Below are 12049 nucleotides of genomic sequence, written 5' to 3'. Positions count from 1 at the left end.
GACTGATTTTGTATGCAGCCCCGCCTCCCGATGTATAAAGAAAAACGCCATTAGCAACTCTGTAGATTACAAGTTATGTTTGCATTTGACTACAGTGCTTGTATGCGTGCTTGTCACAGTAATCGTGTGTTTGCTGGCCCGAGAGTGGTGCGTGCGTGTGTGCGCGCGCAGTCTGCTCTTTTTCGAAGCACAGACTTGTGCTTGTGGCGCACTCCTGCTCGCTCCCGCAAGGTGGATGCCGCCACAATCACGAGTATGTGCTTCGAAAAAGCGCAGAACGACGGCTAACGGTATCCTATTCAGCGCATGCGCGCTGCTTAGGCGAGACCTAAAAATCAGGCCTTCATTTCATTACTCATTTCATTTCATATAAAACAAGCATTTGCAATGCAATAGGTCTCGCATTTGGAAAGTTTGAGCTATTGGTATTGTAAATGACACATTTTTTATTTATGTTTTGTTTTTGAAAATAGCGAAATTAATATCTTAGTCATTTACAATGCCAATAGTTATAACTTTCGCAAATGTGACACCAACAGCATTTGTAATGCAATATGTGTTGTATTTACGTGACTTATATGTATTGAAATTACAAATAACAATGGCTTTTAATTTTTTTCCAATAATTAATACTCAAATAAAAGTTATTGTAATTTATAATGGCAATAGCTTAAAGATTTGTAAATAACTTTTGTGAAGATTATGTTCAGTGTATTTTATTGTGATGAAAATCCAAGAACAGAAGTGAAATATTAACTTCTTTTTGTTACATTTGTAATAAAGCTTGAAACATTGAGAGAACATATTTGAACCGGGTGTTGTTGAATGGTTGCACAGATTGGTGCTGTGGTGGCGCTGAGGTATGTTGTGATGACTAACGAGTGATGCTGTGGCGTTCAGTGATGCTGTGGTAGCGCATAGTGATGTTGTGGTGCCCCTAAGTGATGCTGTGGTGGTGCTGAATGATGATGTATGCTATGCTATGTTTTGCTATCCTATGTTTTGTTTTGTTTTGCTATGCTATGTTTTGCTATCCTATGCTTTGATTATTTATGCTATGCTGTGCTGTGTTTTGTTATACTATGCTATCTTTTGTTATGCTATGCTTTGTTATGCTATGCTATGTTTTGTTATGCTATGTTTTGTTGTGTATTATTATGCTATGCTTTGTTTTGCTATGCTTTGTTATGCTATGCTATGTTTTGTTGTGTTTGGTATGCTATGTTTTACTATGCTATTATGTTTTGTTTTGCTACGCTATGTTTTGTTGTGTTTTGTTAAGCTATGCTATGTTTTGTTGTGTTTTGCTATGTTTTGTTATCCTCTTAGCAGCTATGGAGCGTCCAGCTCCAGTGCTGAACGTTCCATTGCGCAGGTGAGGTTCGAACGTCCAACGGCCGACGGCAGCACTCCTGAGGTAGTGGTGCTGTCGGCCGTTGGAATAGGCGCAGCACCCAAGAGGCTAGGCTATGTGTTTTGTTATGTTATGCTATGTTTTGTTATTTCATGATGTTTTGTTATGCTATGCTATGTTTAGTTTTGCTATCCTATGCTTTGTTTTGTTATACTATGTTTTGTTGTGTTATGCTATGCTATGTTTTGTTGTGTTTTGTTATGCTATGCTATGCTATGTTTTGTTGTGTTTTGCTATGCTATGCTTTGTTATGCTATGCCATGTTTTGTTATGCTATGCTATTTTTTGTGTTTTATTATGCTATGCTTTGCTATGGTATGTTTTGTTATGCTATGTTTTGTTATGCTATGCTTTGTTATGGTATGCTTTGTTATGCTATGCTAAGCTTTGTTTTGTTATGCTATGTTGTGTTGTGTTTTGTTATGCTATGTTTTGTTGTGCTATGTTTTGTTGTGCTATGCTGTTTTGTTATGCTATGCTATGTTTTGTTGTGTTTTGTTATGCTATGCTTTGTTTTGTTATGCTAGGCTATGTTTTGTTTTGTTATGTTATGTTAAGCTATGTTTTGTTATGCTATGCTGGTGGGGGGGTGTGAGTGTGTGTGTGAGGGTGTGTGAGGGTGAGTGAGGGTGAGGGGGTGTGAGGGTGAGTGGGTGTGAGGGGGGTGAGGGCGAGGGGGTGGATTAGGGTGAGGGGGTGAGGATGAGGGTGTGAGGGTGAGGGGGTGTGAGGGTGAGGGGGTGTGAGGGTGTGGAGTGAGGCGGTGTGAGGATGAGGGGGGGTGAGGGTGTGTGAGGGTGATAGGGTGAGGGGGTGTGATGGTGAGTGAGGGTGTGTGAGTGAGGGTGTGTGAGGGTGAGGGGGTATGAGGGTGAAGGGGTGCGAGGGTGTGAGAGGAGGTGTGAAAGGGTTTGTGTGTGAGGTTGAGGGGGGGTGAGGGGGTGTGAGGGTGAGGGGGTGTGAGGGTGAGGGGGTGTGAGGTTGAGGGTGTGTGAACGTGAGGGGGTGAGGGTGAGTGAGGGGTGGGTGAGGGGTGCGAGGGTGTGGAGGTGAGGGGGGTAAGAGGGAGGGTGTGGGGTTGTGAGGTTGAGGGTGTGGGTGTGAGGGTGAGGGTGACGGCGTGTGAGGATGAAGGGGTGTGTGAGGGTGAGAGGGTGTGTGGGATGGGGTGAGGGGGAGGTGGTGTGAGGGTGAGGGGGGGTGAGGTGGTGTGAGGGTGATGGGGCGAGAGGGTGTGTGAGGGTGAGAGGGTGTGTGAGGGTGAGGGTGAGTGAGGGTGTAAAAGGGTGCGAGTGAGGGGGTGTGACGGTGCGAGTGAGGGGGTGTGAGGGTGAGGGTGTGTGTGAGGGTGGGGGGTGAGAGTGTGGGTGAGGGTGAGAGGGTGGGTGAGCGGATGTGAGGGCGAGAGGGTGTGTGAGGGCGAGAAGGTGTGTGAGGGCGTGTGAGGGTGAGAGGGCGTGTGAGGGTGAGAGGGCGTGTGAGGGTGAGAGGGCGTGTGAGGGTGAGAGGGCGAGTGAGGGTGAGAGGGTGAGTGAGGGTGAGAGGGTGAGTGAGGGTGAGAGGGTGAGTGAGGGTGAGTGGGTGTGAGGGTGATGGGATGTTAGGGTGATGGGGTGTGAGGGTGATGGGGTGTGAGGGTGATGGGGATGGGGTGTGAGGGTGATGGGGTCTGAGAGTGAGGGGGTCTGAGTGAGGGGGTCTGAGAGTATGAGGGTGAGGAGGTGGGTGAGGGGGTGAAGGGGTCTGAGGGTGAGGATGTGTGGGAGGGTGAGTGAGGGTGAGAGGGTTGTGAGGGTGAGTGAGGGTGTGTGAAGGTGAGGAGGTGTGTGAGGGGGTGAGGAGGTGTGTGAGGAGGTGAGGGGTGTGTGAGGGTGTGTGGGGGTGTGAGTGAGTGAGGGTGAGAGGGTTGTGGGGGTGAGGGTGTGAGGGAGGGTGTGTGAGAGTGAGATGGTGTGCGAGGGTTAGGAGGTGTGAGGATGAGGGTCCGAAGTAAATGGTGGCAGGGCAGACATCATAAGACAGAGAGAAGAGACTGCGTGGTGACTGCGTTGGTCAGTTTCAGAATCGGGAGGGGCAGAGTCAGCACAGTCTGCGAGGGATCAATGTGTCTAGAGGCAAAGCATAGCGGATGTAGCATTGCAGCTTGCAAGTCGAGTTTTCTCAAGCTGAGTGTCCCTAGAGAGATGGCAACACAGCAACAGCATTTGAGGATCAAGGCTACTGTAAACAAGCATGGTAGGCTTTCATTTTCGTCCAGAAAAAAAAACGAGAAAGGTGCAGAGAACGCGGAACAAAACACGGCTTCCCTGCGAAATGGATGCAAAAAAAAACAAGCTCTCGGCATTGCTGTGGCGGGGGGGCGGGGGAGCGGCAGATCATTCCTTTGAAGTCTGATGCCAAGGCTCAGACAAATGGTGGTGTGCGATGTGCACGCGGGGGAGCAGCAGCCTTTGAAGTCTGATGCCGAGGCACAGACAAATGGTGGTGTGTCTCGTGGCTGGCTCTGTGCACGCGCATAGCTCACATGAACTGTACAAGATCCGCAGTTTGATAGACTTTTTTAACCGCTTACTATAAATCTCGCCGATTCATCCCTGCAGGATATAATAGGCAAGACCTAAAAATAGGAATTAGTTGCTAACTTTGAGAAAAGCAGTGCAATAGCTTTTGGTAGTTAGTGAGACAATATTTCGATTTAGAATGAACATTGCTTCTAAGGTGCTTTATTAGCTTGTGGAATGGACGCTGCTGGCGAAAGAAGGTGCAAGTGATTACCAGTTTGTCGGAGCCTGTGAGTTGGCCACTTTTTTTTGTTATATAGGCAAAATAATGCGTTGGAAATGGCCCTTTTTGCAGGGTCATGCCCAAACTTTTTGCATTCCACCTCTTACTTTTGCAGATATCTTCTTTGTTTGCCTTAGGACTCTAAGCACTTTACCGCTGTTAAGCAGTGCTAAAGTGCTTTTGCTCTCTCCTGTAAACATGATAATACTGGCTCATACACAACTGGCATATTTAAGTTACTTATACGTCTCTAATAAAATGCACTACATATGCCCAGGGCCTGAAAATTAAATGCTACTAATGGCCCTGCAGCACTGTTTGTGCGACCCAATTAAGTAGCTCTGGCCTGCCATTGCAAAGCCTGTGTATGCAGTTTAAACAGTCATTTCAACTTGGTAAAAGAAACCTTTTGCCAGGTTTAGACCTTCTTTTTTAATACATATAGGGTAGGCCTGGACAGCTCAGATGGCAGAGTATAGTGTATTTAAAAAGTAGGACATGTACTTCTACGTTTTGCATGTAATGGTAATGAAAAACTCTCACATTTGTTTTTCACTACTGAAAGGCCTATATCTTCTATAGGATAACAATTGGTGTCTGCAACCTGTTTGAGGTCACCTACTGATGTAGTGGGCAGTTGAGCTTTGTGTATTCCTTCTTGACAGCCATACACAATGGGAGGTTAGGTGCAACTCAATGGGCCATCTCTAGCAGGATAGGAGGAAGAAGCTGGACACAGCCTCACTCACACTTGAATAGGCTATGCCCCGTCCCCACACAAAGGGTTACATACCCTCATTAGTTAGGATGGAGCCAGGACAGGGAAGGTAGGACATCTGTGCACTTCCAAGGCATGACTATGAAGTCTCCTCCACTTCAAAGGCACCACTGGGCATAAATACTGGACTTCAGACACCACTACTTTAGTACACTTCTGAACCTGTGGATACTCTACCAGGAAGGACTGCTGTGCTGCTGGACTAATGCTTTGCTGATCTACTGCCTGCTGCCCTCTTGCCTGGGTGAGAAGGACTGGTACCTGCATCTCTTGATCCCTGAACCCAGACTGTCTCCAAGGGATAGTTAGATGGCCTCCTGATATGAAGTCTCAGAGACAGAACAGACTTCCAAACCCTGCACCTAGACTCTGCCATCTGTGAGTCTATCCTGTCAAGTGGTTCCACCTTAGTCCTCGACCTTTAGTAGTGGGACTGAGGTGCTTTCTAGTGGAACCAACATCTTCTCTGCTGAGCAATGCAACCCAGAGAAGAACAGACATATCTCCTCAGCAGAGCGGGGCATCCCTGAGCAGAACCGACTTATCACCACCGTTGAGTTGATTGGACCTGTCGAAAAAGACTTGCATCGCCGCCACAACCCGCATCTTGGGTCCGACGCATCGCCTTTGGAACTGCACAGCGCAATGCTTTTCACAAAACACGTACTGGCATCTCTCGTCAACTGCAGCCTTAACGATGAAACTCCGCATGCATTGCAGCTTCACCACTCATCAGTATTAACGCATAGCTGACATCGGACTTCACATCACAAGCCCTATCAACAGAATCCTCAACGCACCAAGACTGACGCATTGCCTCGGCTGCTTGACACATCATGGAAGTGGATTCACGCAACACTCCGGAACCAGGATTTTACAGCACTCTGTTCAGTGGGCCTAACTTGGCCGCTGTAGCAGGCCCACGATCCATTACGGTCTGCCTGAACTTGTGACTTTATCCCAGTCTGGGATGACTAAATATTACCTAGCGAGCTTTGTGCTTTTTGGCACCATTTCTCACCATAGAAACTATAAAATTCAATAACTTCGGTTCTACTCATTGGATTTTTGTCATTTTGGTCTTGGTGTTTTTTTTTTATTATTATCATTTTTAAACTAAGCTCTATTCTTTTAACCTGGTGTGGGATCCTTTTGTGTGGTTTTCACTGATTTACTGTTTGAAGTGTTGCACAGATACTTTAGGCATTGCCTCTAGGTTAAGCCTGACTACTCTGTTCCAAGCTACCAGAGGGTGAGCACAGGTTCATTTGCGGTTTGCCTGTACCTTACCCTGACTAGGATTGTGGTTGCTGCTTGACCAGGGCTTCACCCCAGTCAACCAGTAACCCAATTTCTAACATCATGCATCTATGGAGGAATGGATGCAAAGCTACCTTACGTTTTAAGTAGCAGATAATTACAACTAATGAATCTGTATTAATAATGCAGATATTTTATAGGTCGTAAATGCTTAGGTTTCGAAATAGCTATTGTGGAAGTAACAAAATGAACCAGAGACAAAGCTGGAACATCTCGCCAGGTTGCACTGCTTTCATGGGATGATAGTCTAGGTGAAACTATTTGAAGTTCCAGGATGGAAAGGTGAAAACTTTGAAGAAACTGCATGAAATTCAGCTTGCTCCACAATGGATCGGGCCTATCAGAGATGTAGCTCTTAATGTTATCAAGAATGCATTATTTACAAGGTTTTCTCATGGGAACACATGGGTGATGAATAAGCAGAATAATATTACAATGGTCTGAGATCCTAGGAAAGAGATGCTTTGTGAGGCAAAAGCATCATTGGTGACCCTTGTTTTAATACAGTAAAGTTGCCAACAAGAAGGAAATGTAATGTACATAAAAGAATGATGGATGAAATGCTTGAATTATCAAACACCGATAATTACTCAGGGTGCATCCCAGTCCATTGCTATTTTGCACACCATGCCACCTCAGTTTGGATGCAGCCTTATGTAAATCAGTTTTGACTCAGCTCCAATGGGCACAGTCCAGTCAGAACTGCCAGGGCAAGTCCTCCTGAACCAGAACACAATAAACCCAGGACCGGTTTCACCATAGTTAGGGCCCATCAGCCAGGTTTAGCTTGGTTCCAGTAACAGTCTGCATTATACTAGGTTGCTTGTGTTCGGGGAGGACCTGTCACTTCTGGCTAGACTGTTCACACTAGAGCAGGGTCAGGGCTGATTTGCACATGGCTTAGGCCAAAGTGAGGTGGCATGGTGTACAAAATAATGACGGCTGAGGATGTTTCTCGAGTTTACCAGTGGCTGAGATTAATTCAAGCATTCCATCCATCACTTTTTCGTATACTTTACAACTGAGCAGAGAACACAGGGTCTTGATCTTTGGGGCTGCTCAAAATTTAAGTGCCGAAGTGAGCTGGCCACTGGGTGCCCTATACTCAGAGCACAGCTGAGAACACACATTCACTAAAATAAGCACAGAGGGTTCAATGAGAGTTTGTTAGACTCTAGATACTGTTTTAAAACTGTGGTTTTCGAATTATTTTATTCACAACAGATCGTGCCAACATTCTACAAAAGCTAAAGCATTGTGGGTTTTATCGTAAGAGGTGACTAATGCCAGAAATAACTGTTTAAATCAACTCTACGCTGGCACTGAATTAAGACTATGGAACTCCTCAATGCTTTCAAAAGGACGGGAAACGATTTGTATAGAACAATATGGAAAAAGTAGGAGTATTTTGCTAATATTAATGCAAAGAAGTACAGAAGTTTTTTACTACAAGAGTGGGGCTTTTTTTAAAAACCTTTAACAGAGGACCCACAACTTGAAAAAAACGTGTGAGGAAAACATAGCTATTTTGAAGTATTTATATTTGTATCACATACAATTAACTAGTTTCCCTGATATGGTTCCAGCATAAGGCGATGGTTGTTACTGCCCTGGGCAGAAAGAGCTCACCATCTCCTTATGTGGCGCCTTGTAAAATGTAAAACAAAACTATAACACTTACGAACATTGATACGTAAAAAATTAAGCGAATCAATATAAACAACTAAACACATACATCTGCCACTGAGCTCAGGCATAAAAGGGCTACACTGTTCTGCTATTCAAAGTCTGAAATAAAGAAACCTGTGTTTAAAAAAATGCTTTTAACCCCAATCGCAGCGTGCACACTAACAAAATGAAGTAATTGGGCTACCAAGAACTACTGCAAAGTTTTAGAGATAATTCTGTTGATGAAAATCAAGTTATTCCTCATAAGTGTGGGAGTCCTATCCCATAAGTGTGATATGCACCAATACATGTTCAGTACAATACCAATTTCACGTTGAATAATTTGTGGCTTGCTTTATTTCACTAGTAAATCAGAAGTATAGTTGTGTGGGCATAGTGTTCTTTGCTCTAGCTGGGTGTTAATTGTAATATAGACTGTTAGAATGTACATTTTTGAGCAAAAAGGGGTAATGTTTGGTTGTCTGTATCCTAAAACATTCACAGGGTTGATAGATTGATCCATTCCCCCTTGTTGGGTTAGAACTTGCCAATGCAAAAGTGGGTCTGTTCCTGCGCCTGGGTGGGCCAATTTAAATTCCTCGAGTGAGGGCAGAGAGAAAAAGAGTTAACGTATAATGTGAATTGCTGACATTTTAAGGCAGAAGCACCTTCCTTTTAAACATTTCAAGGTATAAAAGGGTTATTGCACACGAATAAATAAACCTCTGAGGCCTGTGGTGACCGACCAGCCCATGTTGGCCCCTGGGCTAGGCAGTTCTTGGTAGTGAGTGGGTGGGTTAATCAGTATACATTTGGAATAGGCACTGAGTGACAGGCAGAGAGGTGTGCCGAGTTTGGGTAGAACAAATAGCATGGCAAATAGCTATTTACGGTTTGTGCATTGACTGAAGGTTACCCAATGCTTGTTTTGTAGGATATTCTTGGTTTGGGCAGTGTGTTTACGTAATGGTTTTAAGTTGTGCAGCACTTGCCGTTTGCAGGTTGGTCAACTCTTGTCTGAAGAACTGACGGCGGATTTCGATAGGGCAGTACTTGCTACTTGCTGCACGATCGTCAGCTGTCGGATGGGGAACAAAGATTGTTGTAATTGCTGTCACCCCAATACTGTTGGTTGTGGGCTGGGCAAGTATTTGATAGTTGTGGCGTGTTTAGGGTTGAGCGTTAGCAGATGTAGGCTTGTATTTTAGGTAGGGTAATAGATGTTGGTTCTGACTTGGGCACTTGTAAATTGTCAGTAACTGGATGAAAGGCACTGTGAACAGGCTGGTGCGGTTAACGACACTTGGTGGCTTTGGGATAGAAACCAATGCAGTTTGCCAGCATTTGTATGTAAGTCGGGAAGTATTAGTTACTTGGGCACAGAGTGTATGATGAACAACACTTTTTGGTTGCAGAATTAGAAATGGAAGTGACGCTGTTGGTGTTGCTGGGGTAGTCAGAGTACCGTTTGTGAGATGGGCTTTAGAAGAAGGAGGCTAGACTGCAGTGGACATTGGTAGTACTTGTGAAGTGTGTTGGGCGACTGCGAGACAACCAGTACGTTCACTGTCAGTGTCTGGTGGCAGCGCTCTGATTTTGCGCAATTAGCTGCAGTGTAAATCTGTGCACTCACGCTCTTGTCCAGCTCTATCTTGACCTTCTTCTGTGCCATGCTCTTCTGGATCCTCTTGCTAAAACTTGCGTTCCCTGCAACACGACAGCAGCGTTCTCCTCCCTCCTCCCGCAGACAACAAATCTGCCCCGCTCCGGGACCAGGGGCGGGTAGTTCGGGACCCGCAGCAAGCACCTCCGTCTCGTCGCTGCCATCCTCAGCCAAGGAAGCAGGAAATCCATTCATATTTCAACTTGATTCGGCCCGATGCGCATCTGCAAACTGAGCTGAGCACAGAACTCAGTCGCATACGAAAGCGGTGACTGGGATGCCAGCCTGCACAACGGTTCTGCAGCGTAGCAGCCTTCTCTCGCTGCACTGCAGTTCTGTTTTCGAGAAGATTGCTTACAATTCAGTTCGGAGCAACGTCACTGCGTCTACAGAGACACTGGTGTCCATAGAAATGCAGCGTGAGAACCAGGAAGCAGCGGGCCAGCCAGACATAGACACTGAAGAGGGACTAACAGTTCCAACATTACTTGCTTCAAAGTGCTGTTTGTGGCCGAAGACAGTAGACGGAAATTGAAGGATTAAGCGCTTTTCGGAAAACCCGCAAGTACGTTTTTATTCAGTTTCTTTTACAAAAGACAATATTGACCCCTATAAACGTTCCAGTTAAAGTAGGAAAAAATGATTCATTGCTACATGTTGTCATATTTTTTACGTCTTCTGTAAAGGTATACCAATTCTATGCCTTTATGCAATATAGTTTTAGATATCTTTGAGATAGCGCTGTCCAGGGTTCAACATTTACCACTGCATGATGGCCGTTAAACGTATACCATAACCTGGCGTTGTTATTTTGTGGTTTCGAGCCGGCGGAGACCAGCCATGTTAGAAAGGAGGCGAGAGTGCGACTCGCCGTCTGTTTAATCTAAAGTAAAAAAAGTGTCAATGGAAGCTGTCAGGGGGGGTGCTCGACCAACAGATCTAAAAATGAAATTGAACGGCGCATATTCGTTTTGATAACACGATTCTTCAGTTATGATTGTATGAACCTTAGCAGCGGGCTCTGATCTACAGCCTTCAATCCATCGCTCTCGTGGACGAACACCAAGAGTAAATAACAGGGTGTAGCCATTCGGCATGTCACTGAGCTCATCCGTATACTAACCAGCTGTGACACCATTCTATTAACCAGCTGTGGCACATGTAGTGCAGGTGGGAGTCTAGCGCGATTCCCATTTCAGCAAAGCTACCTCATCAAAATGGCCGCACACACAGTGTGAGCAGGCTGAAGCGAAGGTACCCAAGCAATTTTAACTGCGCATGTGTTTCGGCCTGCGCAGAACTTGTGATTTATGTATGTATTTTGTAGATTTATAGTCGAAGGTATTGGAGTGCCTTACACGAGCACCAGTTACTTTACACAAGGATACATTCATTTTTTGGTAGGCGTGGGTAGATTGAGTGGTTTTGCCCAGAATCACAGGATGCCGAGCCGATGCCGAGGATGGAGCCCGGTTCCCCTGCTAGATGTAGCCTTAAGGATACATAATCTCTCATGTATGAAGTACATTCTGCGCTTCTTTACTGACTTTAAGTGTAACAACGTCCACTCTCTCAGCGGTGTCGCTCTAGAATTCTCCTTGTGGGAACTGGAAAAAATAACCAAAATGTATTTTGTTTGGGGGGGAGAGGGTATATATATATATATATATATATATATATATATATATATATATATATATATATATATATATATATATATATTAAAGTACTGTGCAAGAAAGCATATTTTTTTTTCAGAAAATGCATCAACGAAAGGTTTGCTGTGCTATCTTCTCAGATTTCAGGAAGAGGAAAGGTTTTATAAAATATATATATAATTTTTACTGCAGTGTTTGCTTTTTTAGGTCTCGCCTGTCGATGCGCATGCGCATCGAGCTTGCGAGACTATGGGGGCTTAAACAGTCTTTAACCAACTTGCAAGGAATCGTGGCGATTCCTTGCAGTACCCGTGAAATTCAAGCTCAATGCGCATGCGCATTGAGCTTAAAAGCGCGTGCACATGCCCCCAGCCGCCTGCCTTGCATTTTTTTCCCTCAGGCGCACTCCTCCCACACCCCCGCTCCGCCCCCTCCCCTGCCTGCCGTGTCGCATTTCGAATCTGCCTTCCCTCCGTCTTGTTTTTTTTTTTTTTACCCGCTCCGCCCCCTCCCTTTTCCCCGGAGTCACTGACCAGAGGACTCTTCACCTCTATGAACAAGGTACTGTTTTAAAAAATATATTTTACGGCACTGCTTGTTTCCGGCAGCTGGTGTTCATATATTTTCTCCTTCAGGGCTCACCGCTCCTGGGAAATACGAAGCACCTGCACTGCTGCACAACAGAATCGCTCTTACACAAGGTCTGATTGGAGAAGTCTCTTGGGTGTGAACCCTGGAGGGCATAGTACAAACCCAGCATACCT

At 45.3% G+C, this 12049-nt stretch overlaps 1 protein-coding gene across 1 annotated transcript in view; it reads right to left on the bottom strand.

Annotated features, from left to right (window-relative positions):
* Positions 1–10046, bottom strand: part of SAP30 (Sin3A associated protein 30) — a 228222-nt gene extending 218176 nt beyond the window's left edge. Inside the window, exon 1 of the mRNA XM_086962437.1 lies at positions 9598–10046. Coding sequence (XP_086818563.1) covers positions 9598–9822 — 225 coding nt within the window. The 5' untranslated portion in view covers positions 9823–10046. The remainder of the gene's footprint in view (positions 1–9597) is intronic.
* Between the last annotated feature and the right edge of the window lie 2003 nt (positions 10047–12049).

Source organism: Lissotriton vulgaris, chromosome 3_1 (assembly GCF_964263255.1).
Source record: "Lissotriton vulgaris chromosome 3_1, aLisVul1.2, whole genome shotgun sequence".
Lineage (NCBI taxonomy): Eukaryota > Metazoa > Chordata > Amphibia > Caudata > Salamandridae > Lissotriton > Lissotriton vulgaris.
The sequence above is the reverse complement of the archived record's forward strand: the minus strand, read 5'-3'. Positions and strand labels throughout refer to the sequence as shown.